The 17,852-nt window shown below is 39.3% G+C and overlaps 1 protein-coding gene across 1 annotated transcript; it reads left to right on the forward strand.

Moving 5' to 3' along the window:
- The first annotated feature begins 4,133 nt into the window (after positions 1-4,133).
- On the forward strand, positions 4,134-15,535 carry LOC115813634 (alpha-2-macroglobulin-like). Its single transcript, XM_030776152.1, has 34 exons — positions 4,134-4,278; positions 4,478-4,658; positions 4,938-5,097; positions 5,332-5,384; positions 5,911-5,931; positions 6,061-6,226; positions 6,343-6,427; positions 6,582-6,678; positions 6,789-6,897; positions 7,061-7,170; positions 7,300-7,470; positions 7,565-7,798; positions 7,908-8,120; positions 8,270-8,419; positions 9,102-9,236; positions 9,350-9,449; positions 9,535-9,649; positions 10,706-10,931; positions 11,006-11,132; positions 11,260-11,381; positions 11,590-11,641; positions 11,775-11,858; positions 11,953-12,129; positions 12,223-12,298; positions 12,409-12,565; positions 12,713-12,787; positions 13,160-13,322; positions 13,608-13,798; positions 13,900-14,115; positions 14,218-14,336; positions 14,465-14,555; positions 14,665-14,733; positions 15,066-15,171; positions 15,273-15,535. The coding sequence occupies exons 1-34, from the start codon at positions 4,181-4,183 to the stop codon at positions 15,347-15,349; spliced, it is 4,326 nt and encodes a 1,441-aa protein (XP_030632012.1). The 5' UTR covers positions 4,134-4,180; the 3' UTR covers positions 15,350-15,535.
- Positions 15,536-17,852: the final 2,317 nt, after the last annotated feature.

The raw sequence follows: 17,852 nt of genomic DNA on the forward strand, positions 1-17,852 counted from the left end.
AAATATGGTTGAGGGATCATCCAGAGCTTCTGTGTCAGTTCTGCTAAAATAATTTATATTTCATTCAGAGGACTGCAGATGAAAACAGATCTGCTGAAATGTCTAACTAGACCATAAGAACTTCAGATGAAATAAATCAGCTCTTTTTCATTTGTCATTGGTCACACTTTGGCATGTCTTTCTCCCTGTGGGAGACATTTTGGGCCGTGCATGACAGAATCTTGATGGATTGCTGAAGATGCCTTATGGGTGTGGGGAGCAAAACATGGCACTTCTCTCCCCTAACATCTACATCCTGCAGTACCTAGAAGGCACTGAGCAGCTCACTTCAGCCATTCGAGAAAGAGCAACTGGTTTCCTTAAAAGCAGTAAGATCGCTGTGCATTGATTTACAGTACAGGGCTTTTAAGAAGCTGTCTTATGTCCCACATGCCTTTGTTGTACTAATCATCTCTTGTTATTTAAAAGGATACCAAAGACAGTTAAATTACAAGCATTTTGATGGTGCCTACAGCACATTTGGCAATGGTGAGGGGAATACATGGTGGTTTACTTTCTATTCTTTAGAGTAAGAATTAATTTATGGTATATCCAAAAGCTCATGTGAAAGATTATACAATGACAATATTACACTGTTCATTATGACTAAAATGTAGCTATTCTGTTGCCTCAAGGTTGACTGCTTTTGTCCTGAGGTCTTTTGGCAAAGCCCAGTCTTACATCTTTATTGATTCACAAACCACGGCAAGTGCAAGGCAATGGCTGTTAAAACGACAGCAACCAAGATGGTCGTTTTGAAAGCAAGGGAAACCTCTTCAACAACAGAATGAAGGTATCTTATTTATCATATAATGATGCTACATACATAATGGAGAAAAGGGTATGCTGTTGCAGAGTATCACTGAAGGCTCTACTTGAGAATTGTATCTATGCAATCTGTAAAAAATACCTGCATCCTATTTTTGTTTGTCCCTTTGTTTTGGTAAATCTTTTGTAGGGAGGGGTAAATGATAATGTGACCATGACTGCTTATATCACTGCATCATTCCTTGGTGAGATGAGACCAGTAGAAGACAAGAATAAACTACAGCTGTAGTTTCAAAACACAACTTCTCATTCATAATTTTGTGTTCATTATGGATTACAATAAGCTGCAAAAGTAGCTCATGTGTAAACTACATAGAATAGATGGCTGACGTTCTATTCACACACAATTAGTTTAATTCCATTATTTAATGCTATGTCAAAAATGGATTTGGAATATTTTGTCCACTGTTGTAAAGTGAATTCCACATATCGTTTACATTCTTCATTTGACTTTTATTTTAAACAGCGTGGGTACACTGTGTCAGTGTCGTATTTTATTCCTCTATTTTCTTTGCAGCTTCCGAAGGCTATTCCTCTTCATTATACACTGTTACTCAGCAAGTCCCAGGGCAGAATCTCAAGCCAGCAGTGATAAAAGTCTATGACTACTATCAAACCAGTAAGATGCTATTTGAGTGATCTTAACAGACTTCCCAGCCCTTTGCTCCATACAGTAATTAATAGGGTTTTGGGATAATGTTGTAGTCTCTCTTTCAGGTGACCAGGCTGAAACAGAATATTCTTTCCAGTGTACAGGCAAGGAACCTGACATATCACACAATGAAGTGTGATTGACTTTGTCAGACTTACCTCATTGTCAAATGCCACTGATGTCTCATACTCCACAGAATGCCTGGCTTCTAACAGATGAGGCATCCTTTCAATAAAGCAAACTTCAGTTAACCAGTCGTCTTTTTAGGTGTTTGTATAAAGCTTTATATTGAAAACATTCTACACTCAAAAAATTCTCTGCTTGTTGAAAACTGAAATCCTGAAAAACTGACTGCCATGGAGAAAAGTGCTGTCATAAATAGTACTCATAAAATAATGGGATTCATGGAACGCCCTACAATGAGGACGTGTATTTTTGGCACCACCATTGTATCAATTATTGCTATCTGTACTCTCTACACAAAGAAAACAAGTAAAACTGTGCTGTGCTAATTCTGGTTTGTGCAAATACAAAAATTTAATTTCTAAAACTCAGCAAATGCAACAGATATATTACAATTATTAACATAATGTAGTCTTTTTCTCAAATGAGACTTTACTGATGATTTTTCATTTGCACTTATAAAGCATGTTTCAAACACAGCTGCACGAGACCAAATCGCAAATTGTGGTTTATTTGTCTGGTCATGTTTTGTTTTTGAGAATATGTTGCAGTCCTCTAGATTCTTGCACTTACCTTTTGGTATGTTTTGGTATGAGTCTGGGCCCCTGTCTGACCCCGCCTCCTATCTGTGCCATAAAAAGCTTTTTAACTTCACAGAATCACATTTGGATGATATTAATGACATCACTTCCTGGATTGGAGCTAGGGGGGCTCGTTGTGACAGCTTGATCAACACAGGTATCAGTAAGGCACGGTAGGGATAAGTTGTCCAACGGCAATATATCTTACCAGCTTTATGGCTCCAAAATGAGAATGCAGTCTCTCGCACCATATATTTGTCATTTTGCAATATATTTGAACGTGCTGCAATTCCAACTACCATATAGAAGGCCTTACCACCAGGAGAGAAATGACAGTTACAACTTTGGCAGAATTTGAAGAGGAGGGCAGAGAACAAGGAGAACTGGTGTAGGTAGCCCTTACATTTTGTGGGAGGCTTATCAAACATTTCCAGGAGAGCACTGGGAAGAAGGCTCCACTGACTGGACTGAACGGGCAGGTGGATGGAAGTCTGTTGAATCCTCAGAATCATGTCAAAACAGACTGACGTGAGTGAATTCACGCTTATGTGAACTGACTATGTACCCCTGCTCTGGGAGCTAATCACACAGGGAGGAAGCTGACAGGGTGAGGTGGGGTACTCCAGGTGCTGAGTACCACTTGCTTCATCCATCATATGGCGAGTCACCTCTCAGTGAAGCCCCAGGAAACAGGATGCCTGTGCAAAGCATTTCACTGTTTTACAAGAAATTTACTGTCAGACTTGGGGTTTGATCCTAGGTCACCAAGGTGTTAGCCAAGCACTTATACACTGAGCTACCAGAGGCTGATGGAGACTTAAGTGAAGAGCAACACAAGAATTAGTTCAATTGGTTTATTTAAAAAAAAAAAAAAAAAAAAAAAAAAAAAAAAAAAATCCAAAAGAACAAAAAATCCAAGCAGGACAAAAATCCAAAACAGGGAAAAAAACAGTACGCAGGCAAACAAGTCCAATACAAAGGCCAAAATTGGAATCCAAAAGGCAGGCCAGAGTCAGGTTAGGAAAATCAGTCAAAAATCAGGCCAACAGTTTTACAAGGGACAATCCAGAAGAGGTATTGTGAACAGGCAGAGTCTTACCAGAAGCAAACCAAAAAAAACCACAAAGGACACCAGGCTCAGGACTTGAGAGACACAAGGAATCACGAAGACTTAGCAAGGACATAGACAAAGGACTGGGCTTAAATGCACTGGGTTAACAAGCACATGACAGAGACAATAAGGTACAGGTGAACTAGGTCACGAGAGGGCAGGGTAAACATAGCCAGGCTAAAGACTCTATGGCGACCTCTAGAGGTCAGAAATAGTCCAACCTGTGACATTTACCAGTTACCAGTGCTGGAAGAAAACAAGGATAAATACAAGGAAAACACACCTGAAGGAAGGTAAGGATAATAGTGAAAAAGAAGGCTGAGCAATTCCTTCCCACACTAAGACATTCAGAAAATATGGATGCAATTAATAGATAACAGGTACAACTGGAAATATAATGATGTGCTGATTGGACCAGAAAGCAGAATATTGGCATTGCTGAGCACTGATAGGATGGTTCAGAGGGAGGAGGAAATGATGCTGTGACGCTGAACAGGCTGAGGAATTTCAGAGTGACCGGACAGCTTTTGGCTCTCAAAAAACTGGCAAATGCAACTCAGGTTATTGCAAGTTTGTCCAAAGATTCTTAAAAATATGAAACGTCATTTCTTAGTACAGTTGGCAACCCTACAAGCCCACTGTGCAAAACGGCACCGTAACATAAAAACAGGCTCCAGATCAGTTAATCATTAATATAACCACATGTCCATTTGCTGAAAAGATCAGCGTGGATATATGTGCATTAAAAGAAGGCATTCAGAACTCACAGCTTGCAGGAGGAGCTAAATGCACTTAGCAATGGCTATTCTTGGGACGCCATTGTGGAGAGGACTGATCCTAGTGTTTTTTCACTTCTGCTATACTGCTAAGGGAACTGAACAACCGTAAATACAGGATACATATTACAATCATGTTATCTTTTTGAAACGTATTGCATCTGAAATATTTGTTTAATCAGGTCGGATTCAGTTACAGTTGTGAAAGCATTTACACCTGTGGTGGGGGACAGGTGTGTGAGTTGAGATGTAACATTGGGGTGATGTGTTTTTTCTCCCTGCAAATCTGCTTACATTCTCCTTCCAGGGTGTTTTTGGTGACATATCCTGCCGTTATTCAGCCAGGTACTGAGTCCAAACTGTGTGCCAGTCTTCTACAGCCAAAAGAGACTGTGATAATGACAGTTTATCTGGTCAACAATGACCAGAACCGAACACTGATTCAGGAAAGAACGCAAGAAGAGTTTCATCGCTGTTTTAATTTTCAGGTCAGTACAAACAGCAAAGTTTTCCTAATCCCTCTGTACCTTCATTTGGCAAATGTTGTAGCATCTTGCCATGAAAACTTAACAGAAACAAAAACACAAATATTGCCAAATATTTATTTCTTTATTTTTGGAAGAATCTTTAAAATGTATTCACTTTCTTACTCTGGGCTGTCAGTCTACTTCCTAGATGACAAAAACTTACTACTGTCTCAAGAAATGGACATAAAAATCAAGCATGCCAGCTAATTGCAAAATGTTGGCGTTCTGTTCCCCTCACAGGCTCCTCTAGTGCAGGCTGAGTCTAAACAGAGCATTACAGTGGAGGTGCAAGGGGAATCGTTCCACTTGAAAAAGGAAAGGAAAATCCTGTTCAAACCCTTCAAAAAAAATATGACTTTTATACAGACAGATAAACCAATCTATATTCCAGGACACACAGGTAATGCATTGGTTCTAAACACAGTGGAAATCTATTTCTGCTTGTAAGGGAAAAAAACAGCTTAATCATTGTTACTCCAAAATACAAATTAGAGCTATTGAATTTAACATAAATTGGTAGGAACTATAATTGAGTCTCTCAACGAAAGTCTCTATTAGTAGCAATGTGAATGCATAAACTTTTGAACTCATCAGTTTTTAATACTTATGACTCTTAATTTTCTCCATTTCTCAGTGCTTTTCAGAATTATGTCCATGGATTCCAATTTCATACCAATTGAGCAAGTGGTAAGTTGCATCCTATGCAGTAAGTTTTTCATCCAAATCTATTGCGGGTCATAAGGTTCGGCAGCATCCCTTCCATAAATATTTAACTATATACTATATGCACACTTAACCACAGCAAATAAACATAGAGACACAACATTGAGGCACATTTGCTCTCTAGACTTTGATCTCAGAATAAATATATTTGGGTTGCTACGGGGCCCCAATATTGATTTGTTGATGAACTATTCCTGAGTTCAGAATATGGCAGTAAGAAATTACTAAAAACACTATATCCTCCATATATCCAGCCTCTGGTCCACAATTTTATGAAGGAATCTCACGTTCAGTTTCAGTTGTAAAATTAGATTTTCAAGTTTAATTTTGAAAAGGCATTCATTGGAAGTCATGCTTAAATCATATGAGACAAAAATGGATAGCAAATCATGACTTTCAAAATGATCATATGTATTATGTATAAAGGCAATGGTGATAATATAATATAATTTAGACATGAGACTAAATTATATCTATTTGACTTTTACAGTACCCAGTAGTGTACCTTGAGGTAAGACAATGGAAACTGAGGTGATGATATACTTTACTTAGGTTTCAGCACTGTTTCAACATACAACAGCTCCTCTGTAACCCTCTGTTCCATCTAAATATGTATTACTGTTGTTCACCACAAAAACAGGATAGGCGGCATAACAGAATCAGTCAGTGGGTAAATGTCTCCTCCAAAAGCAAGATTTTACAGCTTTCTCATAACTTGGACTCGGAGGCACCTGTTGGCATGTACCAAATCATTGTAGAAATTGATGGAAGACAAATAAGACATTATTTTCATGTAAAAGAGTATGGTAAGCATAACAGAACGATAATTCTTCCTCAGTTCAGTGCATAGATAAGTTTATTAAATGCTGGTTCATTGTACATCTCTGTCTATATACGGATATTAATCTACTCCCCATTTCAGCTTTGCCAAAGTTTGAAATAAAATTGAACTTACCTGAAACAGTAGGAATAGGTGGAGAGGGGCTAAAAGTAGAAGTGTGTGGAAGGTGAGTGGATCTCTCTTTCATGATTTCCTCTCTGTTTATGAAGGCCATGTCATTAAATGGGTGCATTTTGCAAACAATGTAATAACTGGGGGGGGGGGGGGGGTTAATGTAATGTAATGTAATGTAATGTTAATCAAGCTGCATACTTGTCCAGATATACTTATGGACAACCTGTTCCTGGGAAAGTGTTTATGGAACTGTGTGGAAAATCATCTTCCCATTCTCCATCATGCCTCACTGAATCGGTTGAGGTGGGTCCCTCTCATAATTAATTGTAATGAGCACTGGGAACATTTCATTGTTCCTCAGTGGAATTCCTCTCAGACAACGACTTCTTCTCATTTTGCTTTGTTTTTTCCAGATGAGTGACAGTGGCTGTATCATTCATGTCTTCAACATATTTGATTTACTGAAAAACCAAAGTGTATCTTCATTTCATTTTTCTGCTAAGTTAACTGAAGAAGGAACAGGTGAATGACTTGCAGGGAATCTCTGTGGGTCCCACTCATAACATTTGGTTGGAGTGTCACCATCAAATTTATAAGATTTACTGTGGATTAAAGATGTTCCATTTTTAGTCAGATTTGAGAAAATATTTTTAATTTTGTTCTTGTTTTCCCGTCTCTTCCCCAGGGATCTCAATGTCCAGACATGGCACTGTGTATGTATCTTACAAGCTTGGTGAACTCACATTTGTTGATACACCAGATAACTATGAACATGGAGCAATAATAGAGGGAAAGGTACATTTGAATGTTGTTTGCATTAACCCCATTATGTAACATGGACTATGATCAGTTTACTTACAGGAGGTGCATTATTTAAGCATTGGTTTGAATCTTATTTTTCTCCTTCTCTCCTTGGAATTACAGATCAAAGCTACATATATTAATGGAACTCCCATTGCAAACAAGAACATCTTTCTTTTGGATGGTCGGTTGTGGTCCCCAACTCTAATAGAGAATCTTACCACAGATGCTAATGGAATAGCTCATTTCTCTGTCAACACAACAACCTTTCCTGGAGCCCCTCTTAACCTCTTAGTATGATACACCTTTTTCTTATTTATTATGCATTAATCTGTGAAAAATTACATGTATGTCATATGATAAATTCTGTCTTCCTCCCCCAATCAAGGCAAGCGATACTACAGAACGTTCTCATAGTTGGTATGACAGACCCCACATTCTAAATGCATTCAGAATCATTCACCTGGCACAACCCCACAGACCTCACACACCCACAAGAAGTGAACTTACTATAGAAGACTTGGAGGAGCCACTGAAATGTGACACAGACGTACCAGTAACTGTCAGGTACGCTATTGTTGGTGAAGCCATAAAGAATGGGTCCTTAAGCATAATCTACTTGGTAAGTGTTTGCAAATGGTCAAACATGTGTATTTCCCTTTCTCTAACATCTCTTTAACCCAACAAATTGCTTATGTGTTGTGTTTATTTATTGGTGTCTTCTGATGTAGGCATTATCCAATGGAGAGATTTTTCAATATGGAGCCATGCAGGTTACAGTAAAGGACTCTGATAGAGTTAATCAAGGCAAAGTCTCTTTCACACTGCATGTCAGTGCTGAGACTGCTTCTCGGGTGCAGATTTTGGTATACTGTGTTCCACCAAGTGAGACTGTTATAGCTGGCCACAAAGATTTCAGAACAGAACAGTGTTTCAGAAATAAGGTAAAGGGTATGGCCAGACACATATTCTTAATTATTTCTCATTAAATGTTAGGACCATCCTAAATGTTCCAAATGCAGCTTTACAGAGATTTAATCAAGCATCCTAAATTTCTAAAATGACAATCACGTACTTACTTTATGTGCCTTAGGTATCTTTGCAGTTTTCTCCGTCCAAGGCTGTTCCAGGTGAAGAGAACACCCTGCAACTCTCAGCTGAGCCAGGCTCACTGTGTGGTCTCAGTGCTGTGGATCAGAGCGTGCTCATCTTGGAATCAGGGGAACGTCTGAGTGCTGATAAGGCAATATTCAGACCTGGGTTGTATATTTGTACAGCGCTGATTTTTAGATATGATGTCACAACACCCTAAGAAATAGCAATAATATTTGTCATTATTATTATTATTGCATATCATGAAGCTTTGTTGTCAAAGACTCACACGCGCATAACTTTATAAAGATTAATGAAATATAAAATCTTAATATTAAAGCAGTAAAAAAAAGAGGATCTAACATATAGACTCCTAATAAGACGATGAGGATTAATTTAACATCATAAACGTAGAACCTTCTGAAGCAAAAATTTTAAAACTGGTTTCAAATTACACCTTACACTTTCGATGCTTTCATTTTGCATGAGCAAGTTTTCCATAGACATTGTGTAATCTTAAATACAACAATACACTATTTTGTGGTGCAAGAGATGGCCCACAGCCAGTTTTAATTTGCTTGATTATTTTTGAAACTTGGTAAGGTCAGAGACTTTGTTATCAGACTTTGGCAAGTAACCAGTTTTTCAGTCAATTTTTCAGTTCCCTGAAACCCCTCAGGATGGCTGTAAAGTGCATACATAAACATCTCATAATGCACTGGATTTAGTCATGCTCCTTTGAAGTACACAAGCTGTATAAAAGTTTTGTAACACCCTGAAAACTTAGGTAATCACTCTTCCTCAAAAAATTCCATACCTCACTTTCACCATAGATCTTCAGGATGCGGCCGCCACCACATCATCCAGTTGAACTTGACAGTGACCATGACTGTGTTCATGTCAGAGACCGCCGATATGTGTTACCGTTCCCTGGTGCAGTAGACATTTCTGCTCTCAGTCTTTTCAAGGTATGTTCCACATATCAAGTTTCATTATGTTGTCACGGTTAGTGAGGAGTCTGCTGTTTTCTTCTGATCCAGAGATGAATCTTCTCATGTTATCTTTTCCAAATGTGAAACAGAGAATGGGATTGAACTTGGCCACAAACGCAATTGCAAGAATTCCTCCCTGTGTAGTGTACAGAGGAAACACTTATCACTTGAGTGGTGAGATCTTACAAAGCACAATGTTTTATATAAGGGGAAATGTCAGTATAATTCCAGTGTGTCCGAAACCTGGTTTATTATGTTTCTGGCTGGTTTACAGTTTACCCTGAGGGCAGCAGAGGATTTGGCATGGCAGGAGGAAGTGGGATGCGTCCAACTGAGACAATCCGCTCCTTCTTTCCAGAGACTTGGATCTGGAATCTTTTAGAAGTAGGGTAAGTATTTTAGTTTTGAGCAGTTGTTTTGTGTGTGTGTGTGTGTGTGTGTGTGTGTGTGTGTGTGTGTGCATATTATTTGGTAAGAGCTGCTGTTTGGTTATAAAGAGATTATAGACATTCCCACTATTATTAAAGTATATAATTTAGGGGCAATGTCCTGTGTTCATGGTTTTTTTTCTGAGATTAGCATAGTCTGTTTTATGTGTTCGTGTGGGGGCTAAGAGGTAAGAAGGACCCAAAAGGATTAACATGCTGATGATTAAAATTGGTTTCATTTCCAATCCCTCAACCTCATACTGCTCAGATCAAAGCAGTCATTTGAAGTTGAATCACATGGGGAACTTTTTACCTTCTGCACTGTTAGGGAGACTGGTTAGCCGTTACTGTTGTGGAGATTAATTAATTTCATTAATATATCTGTTTAAATATCACTGTTGATATTTCAGGGCCCTTGTCCATTTCAGTGGACAAATGACATTGAGCCTAACAAAAGAATCCTTAAAAACTGCTAAAAAGCCATTCTGACATGGCTAATGAGCTAATTAGTGTGTGAACTATGAGACAGGCACACCCCCTTCCCATTCTCATATCCTCGAGTTTATGACTGACAAGAAAATATTCCATCACAGTCTCGTATTATGCACAAGATAATCTCCATTGCATTGCTTTTTGATTTCAACTTCTTTCAGTCTCAGTGCCCTGCGGATGCTAATTATTTTGTTATGACACATGTTAAAATTACTGTATAAGAATTAATACTGTTAATTAACTGTTTGACAGGCACCTGGCATTGTGTGGAAAAACACATTTATGATCATGAATCATAAACCCCAGAGTTGGGGGAGCAATTTATGTGTAAATAAGTATCATAGTGGGGGCAATTTACGTGTGAATGTTGTTTGAATATTCTGGGCAGGGCAGGTCTACACCCTACAGTGCCAGTGTCTCAAACAAATGAGGAAACGGGTCAGACACTTTCCCATACTGCTCTCTCTCTCTCTCTCTCTCTCTCTCTCTCTCTCTCTCTCATCCTCTTCTCTTTTCTCTCTTTAGGGAATCTGGATCTGCACAACTGCCTGTTACTGTCCCTGACACCATCACCACCTGGGAGACAGAGGCCTTTTGTCTGTCCTCCAAAGGTTTTGGTCTGGCTGCCCCAGCCGAACTCACCGTCTTTCAGCCTTTCTTCCTGGAGCTCTCCCTTCCTTACTCCATAATCCGAGGAGAACTGTTTGAGCTAAAGGCCACTGTCTTCAACTATCTGTCAAAGAGCATTATGGTGAGGTTTACACTGATGAAGAAGAAAAAACTGTCACCAATTTCTCGTTCTAATTCCTTATCTTTCTCTGACAGGTTAAAGTAACTCCAGCCCCTTCCTCAGACTACACTCTAAAACCCTCCTCAGATGGCCAGTATTCTTCTTGTCTGCGTGCAAACGGAAGGAAGACCTTCCGATGGACTCTGATACCCTCTGTGCTGGGTGAGTTACTAAGTTCAAACACCGCATTTGATCACTCCACTACATCACTTTTATACTGTCTTGCTCTGCCTTAGAGGATTTGTTTCAGAACAGATGCAGTTTCTTCTTATCATATTATTTTGCTCAGGGGTCCTGAATGTGACTGTAAGTGCAGAGGCAGAAGCATCTCAGTCTCTGTGTGACAATGAGATTGTGACTGTACCAGACAGAGGCCGCATTGACACAGTTACGCGAACTTTGCTGGTGAAGGTAAATCCCCATATCTATTACAATATCAAACGTCCTCTGGCAGGAAAAAGTGCAAAAAGGCACAAAATGCTGAAGAACTAAAGTTAAATAGATTGGACAAGCACTCAAATTGTGTCACAGTCTCCATAACCAAGAAATAATTGTCATTCCCAACACAACATGTGGATATTTTAAAGCAGTTTAACAACTGTTTTTCTTTCTCCTGCAGGCTGAAGGCACTGAAAAGACCAACAGCTACAGCTGGTTGCTTTGTCCCCATGGTCAGTGTCTCAGACGGTGTTGTTATTGTCACCTGAGAATCCACTTTATCTTGTTGGACAAACAGTACTCAGATGTATATTTCTTACAGTGTTTATAGGACATTTTTCTGTTCTGCTGTGGTCTTTTCTGTAGGAAACACTGTGACAGAGGAGGTAGAGCTCACTCTGCCTGAAGTTGTGGTAGAGGGATCTATTAAAGCTTCAGTTTCAGTCCTTGGTAAAAATACCAAAAAAAGGAACATTAACAGAAATTGATCTGCTACCTGTTTTTTGGGGAGGAGCCATAATATCACATCTCTTTCTCCCTGTAGGAGACATTTTGGGCCGTGCGCTACAGAATCTTGATGGATTGCTGAAGATGCCGTATGGTTGTGGGGAGCAAAACATTGCACTTCTCTCCCCTAACATCTACATCCTGCAGTACCTAGAGAGCACTGAGCAGCTCACTTCAGCCATTCGAGAAAGGGCCACTGGTTTCCTTAAAAATGGTGGGAATGTTCAGTTTTTCAGAATTGTGTATAAAAGTAAATGATCTACCTTAGCTCACCTCTGCCGCATTAACTGCACACATGTGTTAACAGGATACCAGAGGCAACTTAACTACAAGCATTCTGATGGATCCTATAGTGCATTTGGTGTAGGTGATGGGAATACATGGTGGGTACGCTCATCAAATTCTACTTACTTAGCACTTCGGTGTAACTGAGAAATGACACTGTTTACCAGAAATGATTCTTGTAATCCGTCTCGCCCAAAATCACCTCCAGGCTTACAGCTTTTGTCATGAGGTCCTTTGGCAAAGCCCAAACTTACATTTTTATAGAGCCACGCCACATTACTAGTGCAAAGCAATGGCTAGTAAGTCAACAGAGACCAGATGGTTGCTTCATGAGGAAAGGTCGTCTCTTTCACAACAGAATGAAGGTACTTCACTTGACTTACACAGCATTTAGAATACTAATTCAGTTGACTAGTCGCAGACAGTTTGAGGAGATACCCATCTTTATACAACAAATTTCTAAAACAAAAAAAACATATGTCAACATTCCTGTTGTTGAAACTGCATTATAGGGAGGGGTGAGTGATGATGTGACTATGACCGCATACATTGTTGCTGCAATGCTTGAGCTGAACATATCAGTGATGGTAAGCACATGTGTGGCAGTAAATTACAACAGCATACAAAACTATTGCTTTGATCTTATTCCTGATCCTTCTTGAGTGGCTAAGCACTTTTATCTTTGTTATTTTTATTATCGTAATGGACAAACCGGAGGCATTTCGAGTGGGTTTTTAGACTGAATCACCACTAAATATATTTATATGATTAATTTATATCATCATCATCAAAATGATAATAATAATAATGGTAATAATAATAATAATAATAATAATAATAATAATAATAATAATTATATGTGTGACGCTATGTTGTTAAAGCTGAATCTGTGAGACTGTGTTACTGTGTTGCTTGCTTTACTTTATCCATTTAAACAGAATGCCCCTCTCCCTCCATAGGAGCCCTCTGTGAGTAAAGGCTTGTTGTGCCTAAAGTCCTCCATCAGTAATCTAACAAATAACTACGCCACTGCTTTGCTCGCCTACACCTTCAGCCTGGCTGGGGAAAAGGAAATACGTTCTCAGCTTCTGCAAAAACTGGATGATGTGGCCTCAAAAGAGGGTAAAGCATTTCGGGGAGTGATCTTTCTTAAACAGCTGTGCCTGTTCCAAGACATTTAGCTTAATTCACCAAGATTTCATCAGGGAGATACCCAAATCAAACTGGTTAAGATGCTATGTGAACACACCATAATATGTTGTAGTTGTTCCTGTTCTGTTATCATTTTTTTCCCTTCAGTGCGTGATTATCTATGTTTTAAGTCAGTGATGATGATCTTACAACTTCATCAAAATCATGTTTCTCATCATTATCTCATCAGCACTCTATGTCTTTGCTTCTTCTTAGGTGGTCATCTCTCCTGGTCCCAGTCAAATTCGGAACAATCAGAGTCCTTGGCAGTGGAGATGAGCTCTTATGTGCTGCTAGCAGTTCTCACTAATTCCCCACTCTCTACTGCTGACTTAGGTTATGCCAGCAGGATTGTCAATTGGCTGGTGAGGCAGCAAAACCCCTACGGAGGGTTCTCCTCCACACAGGTATTCCAAAAAGCATTTAGATGCAACAATGTCCAAATTCAAGATCAGGTTTATCTTTCTTAAACTGGTAACCACTGATGATGACATATTCGTATTATCAGGATACGGTGGTGGCACTACAGGCCCTGGCTCTGTATGCCACTAAAGTGTTCAGCTCAGGTAGCTCTGCAACGGTGACAGTGCAGTCTGCCAGCGGGGCAAGTCACCTTTTTGATGTGGACCAGAGCAATACACTGCTGTACCAGGAGAGGGCGCTACAGGACATACCAGCAAAATATAGTGTTGAAGTGAAAGGCTCTGCCTGTGTCTCTGTACAGGTTAGTGGAATAATCTCACTCATTTCTCGAGTTCAAGAGTGTTTGTTGAATATATCAATTTTTTCCTGGTCTTAATGGGAACGCGTTACCCGTCTGTCATAGATGGCCGTGTTCTACAACATCCCAACACCCAAGAAGGACTCTGTTTTCAGTGTTGAAGCAAAGACTGAGGAGAACTGCACAAAGTTTCCACAAACTCTGGTCATCAAAATCACAGTCCAGTGAGAGTGAACACCTTAAAACCCCAAATTTTTGCCTAAATATTTAAAGGGGTCCTGCACTTCACTCAAGTGTTGTTTTTGTAATATTTCTGGTTTTTACAAAACTTTGTCTTTTTCATTTTTCTCAGATATAATGGGTCACAGGAGAGCACCAACATGGTCATTGTGGATATAAAAATGTTGTCAGGGTTCATAATTGATGGAACTTCTTTGAAAACTGTGAGTTACCCTGGTCAATTGTTGCTTTTTGTGCTATCCCTAAATGTCCTCAAGACAGTCCAAAGATTCTGCAGTCAACAATATTTACAAGTTTCGAATGTCTCCACAGTTGAGGCGTTCTGTACTTGTGAGTCGTGTGGACTCCCAAGATGACCATGTCATCATGTATTTGGAGGAGGTGAGATGATACCAGTAGAAGACAAGAATAAACTACAGCTGTAGTTTCAAAACACAACTTCTCATTCATAATTCTGTGTTCATTTTGGATTACAATAAGCTGCAAAAGTAGCTCATGTGTAAACTACATAGAATAGATGGCTGACGTTCTATTCGCACACAGTTAGTTTAATTCCATTATTTAATGCTATGTCAAAAATGGATTTGGAATATTTTGTCCACTGTTGTAAAGTGAATTCCACATATCCTTTACATTCTTCATTTGACTTTTATTTTAAACAGCGTGGGTACACTGTGTCAGTGTTGTATTTTATTCCTCTATTGTCTTTGCAGCTTCCGAAGGCTATTCCTCTTCATTATACTCTGTCTGTTACTCAGCAAGTCCCAGGGAAGAATCTCAAGCCAGCAGTGATAAAAGTCTATGACTACTATCAAACCAGTAAGATGCTATTTGAGTGATCTTAACAGACCTCCCAGCCCTTTGCCCCATACAGTAATTAACTGGGTTTTGTGATAATGTTATTGTGATCTCTCTTTCAGGTGACCAGGCTGAAACAGAATATTCTTTCCAGTGTACAGGCAAAGAACCCGACATATCACACAATGAAGTACAATGACTGACCTCATTATCAAATGCCACTGATGTCTCATACTCCACGGAATGCCTATTCACAGGTTCTAGCTACTAACAGATGAGGCATCCTTTCAATAAAGCAAAATTCAGTTAAACAGTTGTCTTTTTAGGTGTTTTTGTATAAAGTTTTAAATTCAAAGCACAAATAAAGCTTTATACTGAAAACATACACATTCAAAAAATGTTCTACTCGTCAACAACTGAAATCCTGAAAAGCAGTCCACCATGGAAAATAGTACTGTTGTAAATAGTATTTATGAAATAAGGGGATTCATGGAACACCCTACAATGAGGAAGTGTATTTTTGGCACCACCACTGAACTGATTATTGCTATCTGTAGTCCTTACACAAAGAAACAGCGTGAAACTGTGCTATTCTCCTTAGGGCAGGAAGCTCAAATCTGCTATATTCATGCTATCAAGATTCTGGTTTGTGCAAATACAAAAATGTAATTTCCAAAATCTAAGAAATGCAACAAATACAGTAAAACAATTCCTTTTAATAGTCACAGTAAAATGCATTTATAGTTTCTTAATCCAGTTAGACATTTATTTTGTACAACACATTAAAAATCTAAAATTTTCTGTACATTAATTGGTGATCCCTACAATTACTAACATAAGGTAGTCTTTTTCTCAAATAATACTTTACTGATTATTTTTCATTTGTGCTTACAAAGTATGATTCAGTCATAGCTGCACGACACCTTTGCAAACTGCGCTTTCTTTGTCTGGTCGTGTTTTGATTTTGATGTTGCAGTCCTCGAGATTCTTGCACTCATACAAGTTTTGGTATCAGCGTTGCCAAATGGGAAATGTTAAAGTATCGTACCAGACGCTTTAAACAGTTGTATTTTGAGGAAAATTATCGTACGCGAATCATAACCAAGAGAACAAATAGGCGTAAATGTGAAATTTCAGAAAACGCGTATTGAGATGAACGACCTGACACCGCCTACAATTCTAGCCACATTGTTTAAAAACGGACTTTGCCTCCACCCTGTCCTCACCATCACCTTCCTGTTCAGCACTCATTTTCTTTCCTTTTGTCACATGGATGCAGCAGTAAGCTATCCCTCGCACAAACTCAAATGTATGAGGGGCCGTTGTGGACAAAAATCGTGCTAAAAACACGAGAGAGAACGAACCCTTTTTGCGCGAGAGAGGTCTGGTTAGCCCACGAGAACAATTGAAACCCTGCGAGGAGTATTGAAGCCCTCTAGTGGCAGGTCCAATGGTCAGCGCACGCGAATGAAACTCGCTTTTGCGGGAGAGAATGAAAGTAGCTGGCGAGAGAGATCCAATGAACAGTGCACGCTGTCCTTTCAAAAGCGCGCGAATGAAAAGTAGCAGCAATCTAGGCAGCTTCAAACCAGTTAGCTAGCTAACTAGCCAGTTAATCTCTTTTGATTAACCAGGTGAGTTCATTTGAATGGCTAGGTAATATAATAATAATGATCATGACCATGCTGACGGCAGCTATAGGCTGATAACAGAGGCCACTGCTCTAAGACTACACGGGAAGCCGAGCTTCCTCTAAGACGTTCGTCAATTAAATATGTAATATTGTATTTACATTACTTAACTCTCGAATCACAAATCAATATTTTGGGCTAGAAAGTGTTCAACTTCACGGCTAGTTGGTTCTGCATACATTTCTCGCAGGCCGTCATAAGCTAATGTAATTTTTTCTCATAAAAAACCTGTGGAAGCACGACCCATATAAATCCATTGACGCTGTGCGTCTCTGGGGTTCAGTGGCACTTCAGAATACGCTCTGTTTTCAGTGCAACAAAGCTAGACATTTATTGGACAATATGCTTTTAAAACATCGTTTCCGGACGCACAGCTTCCATGGGAGTCAATGGGACTGGTGACAACGATTTTTACATTGAAGAAAATTTCTGCACGTTTATCGGACAGTAGGCTTGATTTTGTGCCGCCCGGACACTGAGCTGCTGTATATGATGATTGTAGAAACTCTTTTAAACGTCATGGCAAAGAACATGACTGACAGTGTTTTAAAACTGTATACCGGCACTGGCGGAATTCAAGCTCGATCTATACGGAGTGTTGGCAGGCATGAGACATAAGCCTCTGCTCATTTTCTCTGTTATTTGCTATACCGTTTCTATTTGTACATACTGTTAATAAAATTGTAAATATAGCATTATTGAGTTTGTCACTCGCTATCGTTTCACTTTGGTAAAGGTTGATTTTAAGCTAGGTCATAGAGGACCTAGCCAGCTAGTGAGCAAGCTGGTGCAAAATTGTAGATGTTGCTAATGTTGTTGACCTGATTTTGGCGAAGTTCTTTGATAGTCTTTCTTACAAGGAGAGACTCAGAATTAAACAGCAGGGCAGATCAACGCCTAACGTTAATTTAGTTCAAAAATCGGGGAGCAAAGACCGATCATTTCACCTCTCCTGGTATGACAAAGTGAACTGGCTAACTGGAAGTACTCAGAGAATGTACTGTTGTCCAT

This window comes from Chanos chanos, chromosome 6 (assembly GCF_902362185.1).
Source record: "Chanos chanos chromosome 6, fChaCha1.1, whole genome shotgun sequence".
NCBI lineage: Eukaryota > Metazoa > Chordata > Actinopteri > Gonorynchiformes > Chanidae > Chanos > Chanos chanos.